Below are 23,245 nucleotides of genomic sequence, written 5' to 3'. Positions count from 1 at the left end.
CTGTCAATAAGAGATCTTACTGCACTTTTCCTTTTTAGTGGAAGTAGGGAATACAAAGCAGCTGCTTTCACAAGGCGACCTGAATATAAGTAATTTAACAATAACATATTTCCTCCTAAAATACTGATACTACTATTGACTTAATTTTTATATGTTCAGGTTTATTCTGATGTAAAAATACTGTTTTATGTAATTGGCTGAGCAGAACTGCATTGCAATTAAGTGATTGAATGATGTAGGTTGTGTTGTTAAATAAGCACGTTTTGGAATGAATATGAATTGTATTTGTTCTGTGTCTGCAAACCTGCAGCTCATTTTAAAGACTTGAACAGTAACAGTGTTTGAAGTCAAGACAGTAGTGGGTTATCATAGCTACACCTGAGTCAGACAACATTTATTCTTACTATTGCACATGGCCCTTTGTAATTTTTGTTCCTCTTCTCTCAGAAATTATACCTCACTTTTATGGGTTTTTTGAAACATTGTTGTATCGTCTGTAACTGTTCTAAATGATGGAACCCGTAGTGTCATTTGTTCTTTTGAAAATTAAGCTCTTTTTGGATACTACTTTGTTGCTGAACTCTTACAGATCTCTGTAGTTTAAGTCACGTGACCCAAATTTCAGTTAAAAATACTAGGAAAAGAAATAAACATGTAAAATTTAAACATTCTTAACTCCATTGCTCTTCCTTGAAAGAATGGCAAAGTACAAAGTCTGTGTAAACGCTATGTAATCCCTGAAAAAATGCTGGTGTTCTTAAGATGTTTAGGAGATTGAGGGAATTTACATAGAATGTGGTTTATATGGCATTTTATGTACATTCCATTAGCCAGTGCATAAAAATGATCTTTAAGAAGGATTCGTCTATTTGAGCCATGATGTGGTGTAGATCACAGTGGAGACAGCATTATCTGCTTGTAGCTTCTTCATGTTGTTCCTGTTGCTATCTGTCTGTGAAGGAACAATTTAGGATTTATTAAGATTTGATATTGATAGAGTAAGTAATTTAAATCTTAAGACTAGGAAGAATGTTTGGACCAAGGAGATTGTAATTGGGCTGGAGAGGAAGGCAAGTGTGATACTATGGGAGTGAGTAGACTGATTTTTTGTTCCTGAGTAGAGGCAGCACCTGGCTGAGTGTTACTGGTGTTAAACCAGTGCTGTATGGTCTGCTTTTCAGTATTTCTGTCTGCTAAACTCTGCTCTGTGTTAAACCACATACTAAGTTACAGATGTATGTCAAGTCTTTTTGTTTTGGTTTTTTTTTTGAAATTTCTGTTTGTTTTTAAGCTGAACAAGAGTTTGTTTTACTGAGTGTTTATTTTAAATTTTTTGTTTTCATGTACTGTTAAAATTAACTAATGGATATTTCAGCTTGCTACTGAAGTCTAAAAAACAGAGTGTGTTTATAAATATGTGAAACAGTTGCTCAGATTTTTTTAACAGCTTTTCTAAAAAGGTGTTTATATGTGACTAAAACAACAGAATAAAAACTTCCTTACTATACACATAGTTCCAATGAAGTACATTTCTGCTGTTTAGAGTATAAACTTCGTAGCAGTATAGTAGCAAAAGAGCATCTAAGTGATGCAGAGGAAAAAACCAAAACTGGCTGATCAGGTTTCAGTATTAAAATGTAGAGAAATGCTAGCAGTTTACACATATAGAAAAAAGTACATTAGCCTTTTAATTGCCAACATCTTAGTTCTCCATTCAGATAAGATTATTTTAGTAGATAAAAAGGTCTCTAAAGTGTTCTACGATAATAGTTTACAAACCCAAGAAACTCAAGTGTAACGTGACTTGTGTTCTGATAGCTGCAGTTTAAATAAAGCAAAGTACTTAAATGTGCTTACCCAGATGTGCCACATGCAACTGAATTATGTGGGACTGCTCAGATGAATGATGTTGCTGTCATACTTAAATGTCTTGCTGGATTGTGACCTAGAGGATGAAACAGGGTCTCAGCTGTAACTTGAAGGATTTTCTGTATCTATGCGTACAATCATTTTAACTGCCAACTTTAATTTTGATCTGGAATTTGAATGGTAGCCTGTATTCTCCTTGACCATATATCATAGCTATTTGTGCATAAAACTACGTCGCATTTTTTACTTATGAAATGCCCTAAAATGCAATAGCCATGAGAACTGTGTAAACTGTGTAAAGCCTGAGTTCTGTGTTTGGAGATGAGTTTAAGGAGTTCTCCAGCTGTCTGCTAAGTTAAGTAAAACCTGATATTTGGAAAGGGGTGCAGAATGCAGGAAAATGTGGGCAGGTAAGTGGTTAGGATGAAATTGTAGTAACATTTCATGAAGAAATAAGCAGTTTCGGTCAATAGTTGTCTGGTTCCCCCAATCAATTATACTAGATATTTGGACAGGTCCCTCTTAAAAACCTAGTACTACTGCTCTCCATGAAGAACTACTTGGAGGCTGCAGAATGAGGCCCTGAAAGCTTTGGAAATGCTGGCACTGGCATTGTTTATATTTTGAAGAGCAGGTGAATTTGACAGTGACATTTGGTGACCAGAAGATTTAGAGCTGTGGTGAACTTAAGTTTGGACTCGGGAGAGCACCTTACTGCCTTGTTCATCTAGGCAAATGTCAGCTCCACACTGATATTGATAGAAGGGAACTTGGTAATCAGTGTGACCCTCTGAGGAAAGCTGCCTGTCCTGCAGGTCATTGTCTGCATAAAAGGATAAAACAATAGGGGGTTTCACTTGGTTTCTTTTTTTATATTTTTGTGTAGTCTTGAGGGGGGAAAAAAATCTGCTTTATTGCAGCAGTCATCCTCTGTCCTTGTTCTTTTAATGAGATAGGAATGCTGGGGACGTGAGGGCAAAATAGCTTTGTAAAGAAAAGCTCTGTGTGTGTGTACAAATGAACAAACTCCAGCTTTTCCTAAGCCTTGAGGCTTTGACTTCCACGTCTTAATGTGCTTCTGGCATAGTTTTGATGTCATTTCCTTGCAGGCAAAGCCAGGTTACAGCTGTACACTTCACAGCATTTCCTATTTTATTCCCATTCCCATGTGTAGTCATCAGGTTTTAAGTATCCTGTATGCTACTTTTCCTATGTCCACCAGAATAGTGGTTATGTTGCTGAGATTAGAGCTCCACAAATATTTTCATGTAGAATGAAGGGTCTGGGAAATGGCTTATGTATCTTACTTGGAATTATTTCATAATATTGAGTACTTGGCTAAACAGGAAATTTTGGGCCCTTTATGCAAACATCTTCTAATCACTGGGCACATGCATACCAGTTGCGTGTTCTCTGAATAGTTTATTTTATTCCCAAGCACTATCTGTATAAACCATATTTTCACTTGAGTTTTATTCTTCCATACTGATTAATAAATTACTTGTAAGACAAATCAGAAATAGGTGGCTGATACTCATTGTTGAAGTTAGGAGGATCTGAAGTTTGAAAGCTTTAAATAATTGTTTCAGGAAGAGCTGTTACTTTGGTGAGCAACTGGAGACAGAAGTAAAGAGGAGATAGATTTTACGTTAATACAGTCCTAGATACCTAAAGAAAATGGAATCATCACACTAAGTTGTTTGTTGTGAGATTATTGGTGAAACAGCGTGACAGAAGGATGGTGGGATTCTACAAGACTTCATCCACGCTACCACAGGTGACAATGCTAAATTATGTTAACTGTTAAGAAACCCCAAAAAGTGGCAGTGTCCTGAACTTCATCACGACAGATGAGAGAGTGAGTGTGCATGTAATTTTTTAATGTTTTTATATTTTTTTGCCATGTTTCAGGAATGGTTCAATTAATGCACTTGGTGTTCTGTTGTTTTTTTTTAATTATTGTTTTTGTTTTTTGGAGTCTCAGTGAATAATCCCACTGGTACCTTTTTCCATGTAGCATCATTTTCCTAGTTTATTGTAACACTTCACCTAAAACACTGACAAAGACAAATTGGCCGTAGCTTGACTTTACTCCGGTGGCTTTTGAGCAACCTGAACAGTCCTGGTCATTCTAATAAGTCATTCTGGTGTAGAGGCTTTTTACCCAGTAACTTCACTTTCCGGTTTGGGGGTAGTGGCAGGATGAGCTAGGACTCCAATTCTGCCTTGATTTTTCTAAATATCTTTAGCTGGACTTGATGAAAAAGCAAATGCTCTTTGGGTTTTGTGTGGGTTTTCTTCTTTCTGATGCAGAAGTAGCAGTGGAATAGTATGGTTCTTCCCCTAAAGAAAACATTCCGCTATGAATCTCAACTTGGTTTTTTTAAGGCAGGTATTGTTTGATTGGTAACACTGGCAGTGAACGAAGATGCTGAGGCTTCAAGCTGTAAATAAGAGATTTTTAAAAAAGTAAATGTAAAGAACATGGGGTTATATTAGCTATTACTTGAAGCATGTGATGTGTTCAGATCTGTTTGATTCTTGGGCTTTCAGAGGCTTATACTCAAGTAAGAATTGCCAGTTAGGCCCATGATGCCTAGGAGTGGGGTAGTAGTCTGTTGTGATGGTAGGTGACAGTGGCAGAGCCCGCTTGGTGGTACAAATACGGGGGGGGGGGGGGGGGGGATGGGATGTAATTCAGTTCTTAGCACTTACTGTAACTCCATTCTTCTGTTGTCATTTTCTGTTTCCTTTTCACCTGTATTTTCTCTCTGGTGAAACTTGCTGTGTGTAGTTCTGTTGGAATAGCTGCATAGCACTGTGTACTCTTTCTGACATGAGCAGTTTGGTAGGGATTCTTATTTTCACTTGTTTGCCTTGCTCTTTTAAAAATTTTGAATCTTTCTCTCATTGATATATAAGATGAAGCAAGGCCTTTCCTCCTCCCAACTTCTGTCTACATAGACTGCAGCTTCCTTGGATCTTCCAGTTCCTTTTTACAGTGCTTATTCCAAAGGAGCTTTGAATTTTGGCTGGAGTCTGCAGGAGTTTGTGTGCTATTAACAAAGTAGTTGTCTAATCTCCGTGTCTAAAATGGGTGTCTTTTGTTTATCTTCCAACACTTTTGAGTAAGAAATTTTGGGAAAATTAAGTATAACCAGAAAGGTGCTGAGCAAGACACCAGCATGGGCATGTTTTCTGCTTATTAATGTTTCAAGCAAGGACCTTGGCTTTTTCATTCTCATACTGTTCAAACAGCAGTATATGAATTTATGGAGAGCTACCTGATTGATTTTCGAAGTCCTTACACAGTTTTGGTTGTCTACGCAGTTTTCCATAGTGATTGGGCTGCTTGTACTTTAATACTGCTGCCTGGTGGGGGGTTTTCTTATGCTTTCCCACCTCTAATTTGTAGTATAAATATTTAGAAAGAAGAAAGAGCTCTTTCCAGACCAAGAATTGTTACCTTAGTTGTGTTCTGAGGGTGCAAGTCATGTTAGGATCATGATGAGCAAGTGGTACTTGTGGATATAAGTTGTATCTCCTCTCAGAATCAATATAATGATTTTTCTGTTTCTGGTAGTGGTGCTAGTGATTCTCGAAAGAAGTTAATTTTCTGCAGTAACTGACCATAATAAAATGAAAGCAACTCCATAAATCTTGAAACTACATCACCATCTTTCAAATTTCTGCAGGAATAATTTATTAGAGGTTAATTATCTTTTTCAACATCCAGGGCTTTCTTTTTAAAAAAATCAGATTACATACATCTCCTTTGGAGAGAGTTTGGACCTCAGCCAACATACATTCATATTGAGACTAGAAGCTCCTAGTTTAACTTTGGAACAGGTTTAGTTGTCTGCAGGAAAGTTAGGTAGGAAGAGGAAAAGGCATTTTAAGAAAAAGCTGAAATGTGTTGTTGGAGGGATAGTGTTAACTTATAGTGGTTACTTTGTGTTCCAGAAAACTTCTGGAAGCTTTAGCAATTCTCTCCTAAATCCTACCTACTCTACCATGTACACACGTAAAAAATAAGTTGACATAGGAAAACAAGTGAGATAAAATGTTTTGCTGCTTAGTACGGGGAGGCATTTGGAAAGGTTGTCTGCTCCTAGTGGTTTTAAGCAGAAGTTAAGGTTTAAACAACAAAACAACCTAGCTCAGTGAAATGGAGTGCCTGTGGACCAGCTATCAAGAGGTCAGAGTTCATAGGAGTGTATCAGAGGTGCAGTGATTTAATGTTTTCTGCTGTGGTAAGAAGTTGTAATTGTAAGCACTGTTGCATATTAATTACCCTCCCTCCCCCCTTGTAAGTGGGGAAAGGTTGAAAGTATTCATACTTTCCCTTGCACACAGTGTCTCACACACTTGCTTACCTTTGGGGGTTTTGTGCCCTGTCTCACTTGTGTCCAGTCTGAAGGCCTGTTTCTGAGAGCTTTGATATTTCTCTTTACTTTCTTTAAAGTAATGTTTCCAGCTGTCTGTTTTTTCCTGTTCCCTTTGTCCACCATGTGCCATAGCTCCTACGTCTGTCCTAAAGCAAAAAATTCTTAATGTTATTACAGACTTTTTTTTTACCCATATGGTAGTTTCTTCGTATGTTCTATTTGCAGTTGTGTACTGAAATGCAGTGCAGACTAGTTGCATCTCCAGGAAGCAAGTACTCTGATGGGGAAATCGTGTGTTAGTCCATGTTTATTGAAATAGCCCGGTTTCTGTCTTTTACTACTTTTAATTCTCTTTCATGGACAATTCATGTCTACTAGTTGGCAGTGTATTCCTGTGTCTGCAAATATACATTCAGAAACATCAACTGTAATTTTCAGGACTTTGTTGATGTTGTTGAACTGTGAGTGCCAGAACTCAGTCGTATAGCCTCCAATAGTTTTTAAATAGTTTCGTTGGCAGGAAGCTTTTTCATGACTTCATTCGGCCCATGACTGTGGTGTAATTATGTCTCCTCATCTGCGTGTTCTGTTTTATTTTAGTCATTCTTCCGATCCTTCAGATGATCTCTGACATGTTGTTTGTTAACATAAATTGATTTGGGGCATCCAGTATGTACTGTCAGTTTTTCATTCAACAGGCTTTAACTTCTGAGAATGTTTCCACATTTGCACAGTTACGTGCTGACTGGTTACTGCATCCAGCAGCCTGCTTAAGGCAGGAGGAAAAGTACCACGGATCAGATTGGAGTTGAAGTGATCAAATGCCCTTTTTCTGTTCAGGAGCAGTCTGTATAATTTGGTGACTTGGTCTGTGCCCTGTAGTTCAAGTAAAGATTGTAATCTTTCTTTATGGTGCTCATTACAACACACAGGGCATGATGTCACTTGGAGAATTGTTCCAGGAAATTAAGAGTATGGGGATGTTTGTCACTGTAGTTTGAACAAGTGCCTATGATTTCAGTGTGATTCAGATAAGCAGCTTATCCTAGTAGAAGGACTACAACTTGAACATTGTTTAAAAAGGATTATTAAATTAGATGTTGTTGAAGTACAAGTTTCAGATGGGGGTAGTTGATTTTCTTGGACAAGACAGTCAAATCAGTGTCTGGATTCCTTGGAAAAATAAACTGTGTTTTTACAGGGGTGCATGAAGTTACATGAACTGTCTTTTGTGAACAACTTAAGACTTACCTTCGTTTGAACCTTCAAGCAAATGAATAACAAATAGGAAAATAGCAGAACTTACTTTCCTGTGTATCAGAAGGAGTTATAGTTCTCCTGTCTGGATAGCATAATTTGAGAGACAAATGAAGGGGCAAAGAAATTTCATGCATTCCAGTGATGTATCTGTGGTTGTCCATGGTTGTCCATGGTCCAGTATACTAATTACCCCTCTTTTTCTTTGCCACTCTGTTCTCCACTTGTGTCTGTTTTCAAGGAGTTTAGCTACTGACTCTTTGGCAAGCTCCATTCAGTATTTCACTTTTGTTTCTGATGCTGTAGTCCTTTGAATTTTGGCACTCTTGTGTTTTAAGATAATGTTACCTGTGTTGATTTTTCTAGACCCTGTACAGTATTCTTGCTTTTCTGTCTGCAAACTGCAACTTGAATTTTTCCTGCACTTGCTGTAGAGATTGTCCTTCAGTTTGACCTCCACAAAATCAGCATTTCAGAGTTAGAGTTTAGATACACTTGCAGATGCACGGATGTGTCCCCTGCATATTTGTTTTTATGGGGTCCATTTTCACTTTTAGTTTTGTTCAGAAGCTTCTCTGTTCTTCAGAGCCAAAACCTAGGAACTTAGACTGCAGAAAGCTCTTCTCTTTTAGGAGAAACTAATGGAAGTCACTAATAGGGAGATTGTGAACCAAGAATCATCTTAGGTTAATATTGAAGTTTGCTTGACTAATTGTTGTGGCAGTTGCAGTACCAGGTGATGTTTTAGAGCTACTGTTTCTGAAGGAAATGTTGCTCCTCTGATCTTTTTACAGGGCACCGCTGCTGTAGTACTGTTAAGAGTTTTCCTTCTCTTAAAAAACAACAGCGGGTGGTGTAATTTGCCACTAAACTTCATGATTAAAGTGCATTTTCTCTTACTTTGGCTTTAATAGGAATATGAAATATGTCTGTCGCTTATAGTATGTACATGCATTGTTCGAGCATCCTGAAAATTGAGGCTTCAAGAGCAGAGGATTTGTTCTTTTCCCCCTATGAGGCTGCAGTTTTCTAGTGTGATTGCAGAAATGTGTGGCTGGGTTAAGAAGGGCAAGGGGAAGGGTAGTAAAATTATTTGAATAAGGGTCCTAAGATGAGAGCTCTTGTTTAGGAAGATGACTGAAATAATGTAAGAGAGGGCTAAGTTCAGTCATGTTCAGAATCTGTTGCTTTATTACACATCACACACGCAGACTGTTCTGGGTCCGGCTTCTCTCTCTAGTGTTATTACATAACAAAATCGTGCTGTAACTTGGGTGCTTGCGCTGCTGTAGGTTAATCAGATTTGCATACAGTTATATGCTTAACTAAAGGTGTCATTCTGACTTAATCAGTAAAGCGTACAAACTGCCTCATGAAAGAATGAAGAAACGTACTAGTGATTTAGGTAGACGCTTATGTGGGAAAGATGTTTCTGTAATATGGACTCAAAAACAGGTCTAAAAGGTACTTTTAGTAGAAAGGAGGCATGTGTGTCTTATGTCAGCCTTTTGTGTGTGTGTGAGTATGCATGTCCCTTTTAAAATTATTTTTTCTTTGTTTATAACTAAGACTTCTAAAATTCTCCAGGTTTTAGCCACACGTAAGGGTATGGGAGGAGAAGTAGCAGGTAGCCTCCAATTAATAAGAATTCACAGTCACAGACTGGTCGTATTAAACTCAAATTTTTCTGAACAGGAATTGGAATTCTATAAAAACTAAAGGCTTGGCACATTCATCCTATCCACAGAAAACTGTGCTTTCCCTTCAGATACAGTGAGGATTTTGAAAACCTGGCCTACTTTCCTACAGGTTTAGACTGGTGTTCTGGTGGAAGTATGACGAGCTGGAGTGTTGCAAGGAAGGGAACTGCAGTGTGTTACTGCAGTTGTCAGAAGGTGACTACTTCATGCTATGGGCTGTGAATAATTTCCTAAGGAGAAGTTATGTGACCACATTGTGGTTATCCTTCTGTCTGGTTGTATTCACTTCTACAGTGGGTCGCTCACACCCTTGAAGAATCATGTGTCAACAATGGCTACAAGGCTTAATTTAGAACAGCAACAGCTTTCAGTTTACCTTCTGGGGGGGGATAGAGGGACTTGATTTTAAATGGAGGGCGGATTTGTTAACTTCTGAAGTGTGGTAGGATTTCTGTATGAGTTGCTAGAACTGCACACGACCTGTCTGTAGGTATTTTTAATTGTGGTTTAAGTGACAAATTACTGAGAGGGACAGCTTACAATACACAACTGTGAATACTGAGTACCTAATAATGCAAGAGATTAGAAGGAAAACTGCCTTTCTTAGCCCAAATTTGACAGAGATTTTGATCAGTTTAACTGTATCTTGTTCTTAATGCTTTTGTTTTGTTTTAAACACAGTAATAATGTAAAATACTTCCAGGGCAGTTTCTGCTTTTTGAGCTTTTAAATTAAGGTGAAATAGTTGAGTATCTACATTGTATTTTATGATCTCTTCAATAATAAGAGTTAGGTGTTAAACTGTGCTGCTATTATGGAATGAATAAAAAGTCTATTATTCTGCAAAATAATTTCCCACTTGATTTATGGCAGCGTTCTGTAATTATTTTGATCACTCTGACTTCACTAGAATTGTATGTGAAGATAAAAAAGTCTAAGTTGTATTTTTTCCTAGCAACTGCAGTAATGTGAACCTCATGCATGTGCTTAGGATACAAGACCAGTGTACTATATTTTGTTGACTAGTTACAGTTTGTGTGGGCATCAATATTTTGTGTTCACTTGAGAAGAGACAGAACTTAAAAGCAAGGTTTGGGGTGAGAGGAAGCAGTTGTTAACAAAGCATGTGAGCCAAAGAGCCATTTGAATCACTGTTGTGGTGAGATCAGATGAAAACATTCCTTGACAGTTCCTTGTAATGCAGATATTTTATAAATGCCTGGACGAGACAATGTGAAAAGCTTTGTTGGATATATAGTGTCACTTATAGCTGGAGCTGTATTGCTGTAAAAGTATGTTATCAAAAAGTGTTTATCACTTGGAAAACTGATCAAATATATTCCATGTATGAGTTAAAACCTTCTAAAACCCCTAGCGTACTTTTCTTCTGGTGCAGCTGCTTAGTTGGGGCCCCAGGTAAAATCTGTTTCAGAAATTCTTCTTGCAGTTAGTTTTTTGTCCACTGTTTTCAAATAGAAAAGCTTGTAGTCTTGTTCCATTACCTTGTATTGTATAACAGTGATTTGCACACTTTGATGTGTCCCAGGGCAGAATTTGCAAGTATGTAAAATATGTGACCTATTTTGTATGATTTTTTTAATAACGAATGCGCAAATAAACTGATGTGCATTAGAAGGGTGGGTTGGGTGGTTAGGGTGTGAAAGTCATGAAGATAAACCAGTCAGTTTATGCTGTCTGCAAATATAATTCTTATTCTCTTAAGCATGAATATTTACTGCATCACATCCCAACGATAGGAGGTGGAGGAGGAGGGTGTGCAGTATATTGGTCTGGCTTGAATAAGGAAGCGTGAATTTACGATATGTGTGATTTTATTTCCATACAGATTTCCTTAAACTTGTCAGGGGCAGTTGTCTTTCAGTGAAGCATGAATACATTAAGGTTTTAAGTAAATCTGCAGCACAGACATCAAAGAAGCTTGCTGCGTTATTTAACTGAAAATCTAAGGATGAACTTTCACAAGATGGCCGAGCCAAACTAATGGCTTGCTGCTGCCTAAAGGGACAACTGCTCTGGTCCTTCTGAGTCCTGCTCCTGGTTATCTGGTGTTGCCTCTGCCTTTAATGCAGGCTCTGGCATCACTTGGATCATTCAGATCACTTTATCTGTTGGTTGTTTTTTTTTTTAAAATAAAAACCCACAAACCAAACAAAAACCCACAAACCTCCTGCCCCAAAATAAAACCTAATCAGTTTGGGTTTTTCCCCATTACCATCGGAAAAGCAGAGCATGAGCAGGACTTTGTGGCCAGCAGGTAGGGGTGTAGGGAATGCCACTGTCCTAGAAACATTGAACCCTTTCATTGGTTCAGTAATTGCAGGGAGCATAGCTATCCAGATGTGTGCCAGTTAACAAATCCTCTTTCAAACCAATCTCATACATACTTATACTAGAGGCTTTTGTCAAAACCATGAATGACAGTGGAATATAAGTTTTTCAAGTAAAGCAGCTGAAAATAACTGCAAAAAAATGAAAAGTGCAGTTCAGCTAGTAGCAGTGTCCTTGTTCAAATTAGATGAATGCAATGCAAATTTGACTTGAGAGAGAGAGACAGAAAAGTCAGCTTTATATCTGTGTATTTTTTGTCATCTGAATGTTATTTGGGCTGTTACTTAATAATTTTCAATAGGATTTTAAACAAGAGATGTTTAAGAAATGTCTTATTAATCTTTTTTTTTTGTTTTCTTTTAGAACTGAGGGAAAGTCATCATGGGAGCATTTTTAGACAAGCCAAAGATGGAGAAGCATAATGCCCAGGGGCAAGGGAATGGGCTTCGTTACGGTCTGAGTAGTATGCAGGGCTGGCGAGTTGAAATGGAGGATGCACATACAGCTGTGATTGGTTTGCCAAATGGACTCGATGGATGGTCATTTTTTGCTGTATATGATGGGCACGCTGGATCACAGGTTGCCAAGTACTGCTGTGAGCATTTATTAGATCACATAACGAGCAACCAGGATTTTAAAGGACCAGATGGGCCACCATCTGTGGAAAGTGTAAAGAGCGGCATCAGAACAGGTTTTCTGCAAATTGATGAACACATGAGAGTCATCTCTGAGAAGAAACATGGTGCAGACAGAAGTGGGTCAACAGCTGTGGGTGTCATGATTTCTCCCCAACATACATACTTCATCAACTGTGGAGACTCGAGAGGTTTACTTTGTAGAAACAGGAAGGTTCACTTCTTCACACAGGATCACAAACCAAGTAATCCACTGGAGAAAGAGCGTATACAGAATGCAGGTGGCTCTGTAATGATTCAGCGTGTAAATGGCTCTCTTGCTGTCTCAAGGGCACTTGGGGACTTTGATTACAAATGTGTCCATGGGAAAGGTCCTACAGAACAGCTGGTCTCACCTGAACCTGAAGTTTATGAAATTGAGAGATCGGAAGAAGATGATCAATTCATCATACTGGCTTGCGATGGTATCTGGGATGTTATGGGAAATGAAGAGCTGTGTGACTTTGTAAGATCCAGACTTGAAGTCACTGATGACCTTGAGAAAGTTTGCAATGAGATAGTTGACACCTGCTTGTACAAGGTAGCCAGACTTGAGAGAAGCAGTTTACTGTGTATTCACTACTAGAAGCTTATGAACAAGTTAAGAAAAAGTTTCAGTTCCAGTCTATAAGTATCCAATGGTTTATTTTAGCACTACTTTGACAGTAATCACCATGATTCCCATGAAAATGGTTGTAAGAGGGGAAATGAACACCCGACAGAAATCATACAGCTTTTTGGGTGCTTTTGGGTAATGAAGAGTTTAGAACAGTGTACAGATGCATTGTGATTGCTGGGAAACTAGAAGCTGATGGAAATCTATGGGCAAGCAAAGTACAGTTACTGCCCTTTTCTGTTTCACAACATACTTTACAAAAGCTTAACTCCTAAGACTTAATCAGGCTACAGAATATTCTTTCCCTTCCTAATCTTCCTCTCCTTTCTTGGGCATATAGTAGTAATGTTACTGTCATAATTACACCAAAATAAATACAGAATGAATGAACCTTGCCTTCATATTTTGCAGTTTAAAATTTCTTTTTGACTATATGAAGATCTGACTTCCTAGGTTCATTTTTATTCTGGTTTAATTACTGTATTTCTTATTCAGTGTTGTGCAATACAGGCCTGAAACTAGCTCAAGTAGAAGATGGGACTGGTTTATCTAACAAATCTGTGTAATTTTTTCTACAATAACTTTTACTTTGTATTAATAAGTTGCAGGATGATGCAGTTAAAGAAGAGATTTGAAATACTGAGTTTTGTAGCTTGAACTTAATTTTCCAAAGGCAAGCTATCAGTCATAATGTAAAAAAAGCCAACATTTTTGATGCTAAAGAGATGAGACAGCATCTCCGCTCTTGCCACATGGCTAACAAGGTCATTCTTTCCCTTTTGGAGAAATGTAACTGCTTTTCAGCATTTTGGCAGATTGATAATACATATATTTTTGTTTACAATTTTGGGCTGTTAATCCTGAGAACAAATACCTGGAAAGGAGCAATGGCTTGTGGGTGCTGTAAGGTTTGCAGTACCGAACTGTCAGCACCTCCTCATATGCCCATATACTCCTGTTTTAAACACTGGTTTGTTTTTGATCTTGCTGACTTCAGTTCATTTAATTGGTGTTAATAGCAGAATGTGTTTATATTTTAACATTATTCAAATATTAGGGTTCTGTTTAGTTGGAGTTTTAAACGTTTCCATTTCAAAGAATGCTTTTGTAAAGGGCTGGGCCCCTTCCAGCTGATCTTTTAACAGATTCTGTCACTTGTAACTTTCCTTGTTTTAAAAGAAGAGGGTAGGGGGGGAAGCTAATAGCTGTGATTTTAGGTTGAAGCACTGTCTGAATTCAGCACCTCTCTACTTAGTGCTTTTAAGCAGTAATGCTTTTGTTTACCCATCTAATATTCAGCTGTTTTCCCGAAATGATTGGATAGTGCTTAAAACAAGATGGAATACAACTTTGTAATTACACATCACTCATTAGTGATGTCAGTTTTTAAAGACAATGGACTGTCTGTAATTGACTCATGTAGTCTTCAGACCATAAAAGAGGAAAGAACAAAGAGTGACTTCAAAGTTGTACTAAATGAATGGGCAGACTTCTGGAATTCTGTAAGGGGGTAGGGGGAAATTAGGATTAATATTATCTTTAGCCGTCAGTAGTAAAAGCTGTCTTCTAGGACCATATGATTTGTGATTATTTTTTTGTGTGTGTGTGCGTGTGTAAAATGCTTTGTGTATCCAGCCTGGTGTGTATACGTTCTCAAATAATTTTTTCTTTTCCACCAGGGAAGTCGAGACAACATGAGTGTGATATTGATCTGTTTTCCGAATGCACCAAAGGTATCACCAGAGGCGGTGAAAAGAGAGGCAGAGTTGGACAAGTACCTGGAAAGCAGAGTAGAAGGTGGATCATTTAAAAAAAAATAAGTAACTTTGTTTCTAAACAGACCCCCGGCCCCCTTCCCCTTCCAACAACTAAACTCTTTAACACATACAGGCTTTTTAATAACCTTCAAATGCCGTTGGCCATCTAGTGTATGTCTGAAAAAGGCACTCATAGTCCTGTTTAATGTGCTGAAAAAGTTCTGTTATGAATGTGCAGCAGCCTGTAGCCCTCAAAGTTACTCAGGATGGCAGAGAAATAATTCATTTGTGCTCAGTGTTCTTCATGAGTCTGTTGACAGCACTGACTTCTGACCAGTAAATTCTGGTTCCTGTTACATGGCATTAGATGGAATAATCAGAATATCTTGCAAAGTGTCTGTGAAGATGGTAATTTGAGTGCCATTTTTCCATGTAGTTACGTACAAATTAGCCATAGTATGTTATTATCCAGTTATGGTAGGATTACAGCTTGATTACTGTCATCTGCTAACATATTTACTTATTTGAAAGTATGTCAGAAATTTGTCAAAGCTAATCTTTAAGCATTCATGATGAAAAAGACCTGGGAGCTCATCTTACTGTAATAACTTAAAAATTTTGCTTTAAATTTTTATTTTGGGAGTTCTTAAACTTAAAATTGAAACTGCAAGTCTTAGGCATTTTGGGTCACCTAACTAAAAATGGTATTTCAAATCAGTTTGTTTTAAAAGATTTCTCATTAAAACTGGATTTATAGTGCCTTTCAGTATTTAAAAATGACCACAGCTTGGGGTTTGTTTCTGAAACATAAGACATGCTGTATTGCATTATTTGCATAGGTTGAATCTATTTTTGTAGTGGACTCTTCTAGACCTATATGTTACAAGTCTAATTACGTTTGTGTAGTCCAAGAGTCCTCAATAGCACACAGGGCACAATACACAGAGTTCTTCACAACTATGGTATCAGTGATTAGTAAGTTAGAGGAATATATCGTGCACTCCCCCCCGCCCTTAACTTGCTTGAAGATAAGCCAGTGCTGCTTCAGAAATTCCACAGAGAACTTGCCTACATGGGAATTCTGGGTTCAGACAAATTAATGTGCAATTTTAAAGCACTTACTACGTGTGTAGGTAGGTGCTCCTTCAGAAAGTATCACCATATTCAGCGGCCTCATTTGCAAGGTCTTGACCAACTACATCTGTTCTGCCCCTGAACAAATGTCCAGACAGACACTTGCCTAATAGAAGTTGGTGCATAATCCAACACTTGCCTAAAAGAAGTTGGTGCACAGTAAGGAATAGCGTGAATCTTTTTGACAGCGTAGCAGGAATATCCAAGTGCATGGTAACACTGCATGAGTAAGTGTCAGATGGCTTTCTCCATTTCAAAGCAGTGAGCAGTTCTGCACCAGGCATTTGAAGAGCTTACTATGTTGCCCACTCACAGAATTGGTGAGGAACAAGTATGCTGTCAGTTCACGTACGGATTTACAGCATGCTAACTCTCCTAATCTGGGCTGGTATTACCTTCGTATCTTAGATATTTTGTCTAAGTTTAGACAAACTCATGATCTGGAATATGAAAATACGTCCGAGTTAAAGCTGCATCTTCAGCTGGCCTCGTATGCCAGGGATATTATGATGAGGAAAGCTGACATTTTTCTACAGGCAATTCAGTTTGTAAATGAGGAACCTAAACACTGGAACCGCATCTGACTGCTACATACAATGAATTTGGCTGCCAGTACTTTACATTTATACAAATAGAAAATTTCAGTAATGAGTCAAGTGTGGTACTTGCATAGAGGCAGGATTCTGTATGTAGTTATAAAGCACTTTAATTTAATGGGATGATGTCTGAACAACTTGAGCAAATACATTGTAATTCCTCTCAAGGGTCTTTGCTTTTTTTTAGTTGTCCTCAATCTTTTGTTTATTGTTGCACAAAGATAATATTTAAATTAATTAATACGTAGCAAACACTATTCAACCCAGCAGTGGTTTGTATCAGCTATGTGCACATTTGGCCTTTTAGCTCTTATTCCTGAGGAAAGTTGAGCAGCTGAACTAAGGCAGAGCTTCAAGAACAGGAGTTGAATAACTTTATGTTTAACTTCATAATTCTCATGCAGTTAAATTGTTTCCTGGTGTAAGTGGATAATGCGGTATTGGCTAGTAAGATAAGACTGCTACAGTGTTTGAAACTTTAAACACTACAATGAATAATCTTGCCGTTATCCTAGGATACTTTTAAGGATGGCAGTGCTTACCTTTAAAAGCCTCATCTTCCGCTGAAGGAACTAGAAAATGTAAAGAGTATCATTTCAGAATGATCTTACTAACCTGTAATATCAATTTAAAATTAAAATGCATTAAAATGGGAACTTGGTAAAAATGCATATTATGTGTTATATGCACTGCAGTACTCAGTGTAGTCCAACAAGTAATGAGATTTGGTGCTTACTATTGTGCATTTTTTTCTGGTTGTATTTTTATTCCCTCAGCCCAAACTATATCTTTATACTGTTAAGGAGCAGTATGAGTTTTAAGACTGAATAGGGCTTAGTACTGATGATCTTGAAAAAGCACAGCTGATTAAGATTTTAAAAACATAGGAAGATTTTTGCTTTCCATGCCACCTAGAACTCTCCTCTTATTAACTTTGATGTGTTTGTGGTCTGGATTTGTAGCTACAATGAATGAAAGCTAAAGTGTGGCATCTTTGTGCCATTACTTGCAATAAGTATCAGTCATTCCAAAATGTGTTGCTATTATTTGCACTAATATGTGTTATTGGTATGTTGACTCTAAAAAGAAACTTGTCTAAGATTTTTTCTGTTCTCAGTTTTTGATATAAAAACATTCCGTAATAGATAACCCTTGCAATATTTATACCGATATAGAGATAAATAATTTTAAGCTAGCTGTTAAATGTTCTTTCCCGTATTTTCAAAAAAATCAAAGCTCTGGCTTTTTCTTAACCTTTGTGTGGAATTCCCATTCAGAAGATAAGAAAGCATATATGTTTTGAATCCTTTATTTTAGGGTTGTAAGTACATTTTTCCAGTACTTGATGCCATGAAAATGTATAGAAGGTTTTAAAAGTAAATTAAAGGATGGGGAGAGGGTTGTAAGATGTATTGAAAGAAGGTAATTCCAATAAATTACACAGCTAGCAGACCGACTCCATTTGTTGTCTTCAGTGTTCATTCAGTCTGTATCTATAGTTTTATCAGAATATAAATGTATTCATTTAGTGGAGACTGTATGTTAAATGTACTGCAGTTACAGGTTGTGAAACTGTGTAGTATAGGTAAAGTATAAATTCCTTATTTTTGTACAGCAGAACTTTAGCATTAGCACAATGTAGAATATACTAGATGTTCAAAATTGCACAATAAAGGAACTTGGCAAACCAAATCTGAGATCTTCGCTTCTTATTCAGATATAAGTGTAGATTATTTACTAAATACTAGATGATAAAATGAATTTTGGCTCTAGATTTTGAGGAAATGGCAAGTTTTTGAGGTGTCTGTGGTGTGTGGTGTTGTGTATTTAAAATGTAAGTTTTTAAGTAAACAGTTTAAAGCTTTGTGTTGTAGCATTTAACACTGGTTGAGGGCTAGGCAGTCTTTCCACTGTACCTTGCAAATAATTTACACAGCCTGACTGCAGAATAGAGCTGATGCTTTTTCTAAACACTCACAGCCCTGAAGAACTATTACATGCACAAAAAGTAATTCACAATTGCTGGTTTTAATTTTTTAACTAAAAAGGACTGGATACATGTGGGTTTTAAAAGCTTTTAATGTGCCTTATTTCACTAATGAAATTATAAAATAGAAACTGGTGTGCTCTTTTGTAATTATCATTTAGGGCAAAAACAGAATGCTGGAGTATTTTTTGAAAGTGGTACTGATGAATTCCAACTACTCTTCCAGCTGTGTAAATGCTTATTAAATGAAGAGTAGTGTGCAAGTACATAGGTGCATGTATAGATATATATGCATATATGTACACATTATGGTGTGTATGCTGCAGAATTCACTTCAAGATCAACAGCGCCAAGTCTTAATAATTTGTATCTCTTACAGTTTCCAAGAGCTCATGTTTACAGAGAAACGGATTAGATGCATTTTAAACAATGTGCTTGTTCCTTAAATTTCATAAAATCCCTGTTTAAAGAATGACTCTTCAGGGGCGGTATAGTCTGAAATCTTCTCGGTTCAAATAAAATTGTGTGCTTATGGCCTGGGGGACACACACAACAACAACAAAAGAAAAAAAATAATCCCAGGCCTAAGAATAAAGTTAAAGAATGGATTTCTTAGCAAACGTGGCTGTGGCTACAATACAGATTCTCTTCACCCAGAAGTTGGAGTGGATCAGCTTTAAATAACTGCCCAATATTCACATATCCCCTGAGTGAGTTGAGGATGGAAAGTTTCTTGAATGTGTTGTCCCTGGCTTTTAATTTGTATGTCATAGTTCTTAAAATTTACGTGTTGCTGTAACGCAGTGGGGTGAAAGTTTTGGCTAATACACATACGGCCATGGGAGTTTTTTCATACGTCTAACATTTGTTTCTTAAAAACATATTATGTGTTCTATGATGGCAATAATATTTTATCCTCTGTTGCAATGATAAAGCTGATGCTAATATCTGCCTCATGCCCAGGGCATTTTGTTGGGAGGATGTTACATCTTCTATTATAGCTAATGTATAGCAGGAAAGCCATTAAATAATTTTTTCCCCCCACTTTTGTTAGGTAGCTCTGTATTTCAAAACCCAATGTGCATGTTAACAGCAGTATATCTTTGTCAAATCTGTTACAGGTTCTTTTTGTTACGGAACCAAACTTAACAATTACCACGTTGAATATGGTCTGTTATCTTTTATATACTTATATTAACAGAAGTTAAGCTGACTTTTTATAAAACTGAGTGTTTCAATCTTTTAAAGTTAAATTTGGACTGCACTTACAAAAAAAGTACTTCTGATTCCCAGAGATCATAAAGAAGCAGGGTGAAGGAGTCCCAGACTTAGTCCACGTGATGCGTACGTTAGCAACTGAGAGCATCCCAAACCTCCCACCGGGGGGGGAGTTGGCAAGCAAGTGAGTTCACATCAGTGTAAATGTGGTTTTTGATTTAAATCAAAACTTTACTGTAAGGCCACTCTTAAAAGTGGGGGGAGGGAAGAAGGGTACAGGACAAAAGGTGATCTGTTCTCCAATTTTTATTACTCGGTTGTTCTGAATGAAAAGGACAAGCATAAGAACAGAGTTAACTGAATCACTACTAAAACATCAAACAGTAGTTTTGGGAAGGACTGAGAGTTTTTTAAGGGTGGCCTGAGTGTCTGTGTTTTGTAATTAACTGGGTTTTCTGGGTGGGAGGTTTACATTTGAAGATGCAAAAATAATGCACTGACTTTAGTTACTAGTTACTTGGATAATGTAGTTCTACACTTTAACAAGTGGTATTTACATGATGTTTTGCTTGGCAGTTTTCTTGTCTGTAGCTAAAGCAGCATTGTAATTGCTTGAAAGTTTGCTTTTGTATCTCTCCTTCTGACAAATCTGAAAACTAGATAGTCTATCAAAAAAGAAAAGTGGGAAGTTAAACTTACAGCTTTATATAGGCTGGCTTTGTCCTTGAAGAGTTCAGTGTTGATGCTCTGTGGCTTCTCAAATTGATGTTCAGTCTTTAAGGAAGCAATGCGCTTAGCTCCTTTGCATGCCAAACCAAGTGCTTTTTGGTTGAATAGTTTGTTCATGAACCTGTGCTGTGTGATTGGGCACATACGGTACAGACTATATTTTTAACCTTTCAGAGCATGATTTTTGTACTGTTACACCAAAACATCAAGACTCTAGGTATGTAACTGAAATCTACTTTGGCTAGCAGTAGCATCGTGATCCTGAGGAAGAGCTGAAGTGACTGACTTCTGTGGGATTTTGTGTCTTAGTCACGCTAGTTTGAATAGGGATTGATAGAAGTATGGATTTAATTGGATCTTAGTGTAACTCAGAGCACTACTGCCAGTTTGGAAGGAAAATAATGCTTTTCAAGAATCCTGCCTTTATTTAGAATCAAAGATACCCATTTCTTGAAAGATAAGGGAAGCTTTCCAGTTCGTATGTGCAACGTACTTTGTGTGTAATTGCTTGTTTTTATTGCTTTAGATTCAACCTCTCCTATTGTGCCCTATAATCACTCCCTAGGTTCACTATGGTGTTTATGCTGCTGCATGGTAGTTCCTGACTTTTCAGTGTTACAGGATGATTATAAAACCTATCATCTACTTTTTTTTTCTTCTAATGCACTCCTTTGCGATTCCTATGCATGCTTTCATGAGCAGTTAAAAGGTTGTTCTTTGAAGCCTGTTTTGTATGGCACTTCACTTGTAGTCTGCTACTTCATCATACTTGATTCTGCAGAAGGGGATCTGGAAGAATGTTGCTTTTAAAGGCCAATCTATCATTCGTGCCTTTTACTCCCCTCTTTCCTTCCTGCTCCCCCTCCAAAGCTGTTTCCTTATATGTTGGGTAAGGCAAAGGCTGCTGCTTCCTTCAGCCTCACATTGGCTCTTTTTTTTTTTGAATATCAGTTTTCAAGAAGACTTTCACCCTGTGTTTAAAAAAAAACAACGAAAATGTTGCTCATTTACATGTTGCTTGCAATTTTTCTATTAATATTTTATCAGTGTATTGTCTCTCAATATTAGAAAAGGTGAGAATCCCAGAGATGAAAGTTAATTACAAGCTGTCTTAAATATGCTAAGCAGATTTTTTTTTTTTAAGGAGGAAACTGTCAAGATGCTTGAATCGATTTTTTTCATATTTTTTCCAGAAAAAATACTTTCCAATCTGAAGATACAATATGTATAACTGCTATTTGCAGATTAAATTTCTTGGAGAAAAGTTGCAGGAGAGTATTGGACATATTATTGTAAGAGTATTGCTTCAGAAATAATTTTTCCAGGTTTACACATGCAAAGTACATTTCAGAATGTAACACAAACAAAATTGTACTTCAGAATGCAATTTTTGTGCATCTAGAAAATAAAAACCCCACTGTTCCCCTGTGAAAGTGCCATAATACATGAAGTACTACTGCAGTGTTCATCAGACACAAATGACCAGGGCATTCAACATCCATCAAGTTTTCTGACATTCTTTTTCGAAGTCGGAAGATGTAGCACCAAGCAGCACCACAGCTTCAACTGAAAGTCAGATTGTGTTCTGCTGAACTCTGGGTGGTGCTCAGCCTTGTTTTTCTTGAACCTAAAGGTTTTAATTATACAGTAGCTGTGGTCAGTGTTTGATGACACTTAGTGATAACTTGCAGTAAGCTTGGTTCTGTGAATTTAAAACCTTTTAAAGTTTGCATTTTAAATTAAAATTGTACTTGGGGAATTTGACTTAGGAAAAAACAAACAAAACACAATCTTAAAATCTTGTGGGTTTTTTTTGCTCTAGACGGAGTGTGATTGAAGCTGTTTATAACAGACTGAACCCCTACAGGAATGATGATACTGTAAGTATCCTTTCTCATACATTATCTTTCCCCCTACCCCAATTATTTTAGCTGTTTTGTAAAGAAACGTATTGCTAGTTCTTGTTAAAAGACCATTTGCCCCAAAGAAGCAATAGCAACGTTGTTCTCTTTGGACTGGTTTGTAATTGTCTTCTGTTGGCTTCTGCTGATCATAATCTCAGAACTCTCGTATCATTGATTCATTTGTCCCCTGGAATTTTCTTCTTTGAATCCTGCCTGGGTTTCCAAATGGTGCGGTCATGTATATCTTCTTTTCTCTTTTATGGGAGACGTTTTTCCCCAAACATCAGGAAGAAAAATGCTATACTTGTAGGTTAAACAGATTTGTAACAATTTTAAGGATATATTAAGTTTCCAAATGGACTGCATAAGCACTTTTTATTCCTCAGCATAGAGCATCCTACAGCAAGCATACAGTTTACATTCTTGTATGTCAGCGGTCAGAGTGACATGAATCCACCATCAGTGGGGGGAAAAAAACCACCCCAGAACTCTTAAAATATGACCAGTGATCCCAATTTCAATTAAATCACGGGAAACAGTGTTCTATCATTGAAAGTGCTGTACTTCATAAAGTAGTTAAATTGATCCTTTACCTATTAGCAAAATAACTTAGATATGATGTGAAGTGCATCCAGACATAAAGAATTGTGCATTGGCCTTACAGCTGGGCACTAGTTTATTTGGCAGTTTCATTATTTCTTCAGCGTAAAAATTCCTGAATAGTTGCTTGAAGAGGATGCTTTACCTTCAAAATACATTCTGTAGTATGTTACTGTTCTGCAAGTGGTTTTGTTTTGTGATGATGTTGGCAACTTGGATACAGAAATTTGCATGCTGAATAGCTGGCATGCAGCTCCTGCGTTTTTACTCGCTATTGTTCTTATTCTTCATCCTTGCACTTGAAACAAACACAACCATTTTGGTCTTTTCATATAATTGCTTGCCTTTGCTACTTCTGGTCTTCAAGAAAAAACTGGAGGTGGTACTTTTGCAAAGGGTAATTTTAGTGATTTTGGGTTGTGTTTTTTTTCTACACCTCCATGCCAACTGTTCTTCATGGCTTGTAA

The 23,245-nt window shown here is 37.3% G+C and overlaps 1 protein-coding gene across 9 annotated transcripts in view; it reads left to right on the top strand.

Moving 5' to 3' along the window:
- Positions 1–23,245, top strand: part of PPM1A (protein phosphatase, Mg2+/Mn2+ dependent 1A) — a 35,216-nt gene that overhangs the window by 2,859 nt on the left and 9,112 nt on the right. For 3 of the 9 annotated variants that reach the window (XM_037393420.1, XM_037393419.1, XM_037393418.1), the window contains exons 2-5: positions 11,927–12,778; positions 14,533–14,650; positions 19,621–19,729; positions 22,097–22,154. In XM_037393420.1, the coding sequence (XP_037249317.1) occupies positions 11,945–12,778; positions 14,533–14,650; positions 19,621–19,729; positions 22,097–22,154 (1,119 nt within the window). In that variant the 5' untranslated portion in view covers positions 11,927–11,944. Of the gene's footprint in view, positions 1–3,709; positions 3,728–9,391; positions 9,410–11,926; positions 12,779–14,532; positions 14,651–19,620; positions 19,730–22,096; positions 22,221–23,245 lie in introns of those variants that run through there. The other 6 variants (XM_037393413.1, XM_037393417.1, XM_037393414.1 and 3 more) reach the window with 4 other exon arrangements.

The sequence above is a fragment of the Falco rusticolus genome, chromosome 7 (assembly GCF_015220075.1).
Source record: "Falco rusticolus isolate bFalRus1 chromosome 7, bFalRus1.pri, whole genome shotgun sequence".
NCBI classification, from domain to species: Eukaryota; Metazoa; Chordata; class Aves; order Falconiformes; family Falconidae; genus Falco; species Falco rusticolus.
This window is presented reverse-complemented; position numbering and strand designations above follow the sequence as displayed.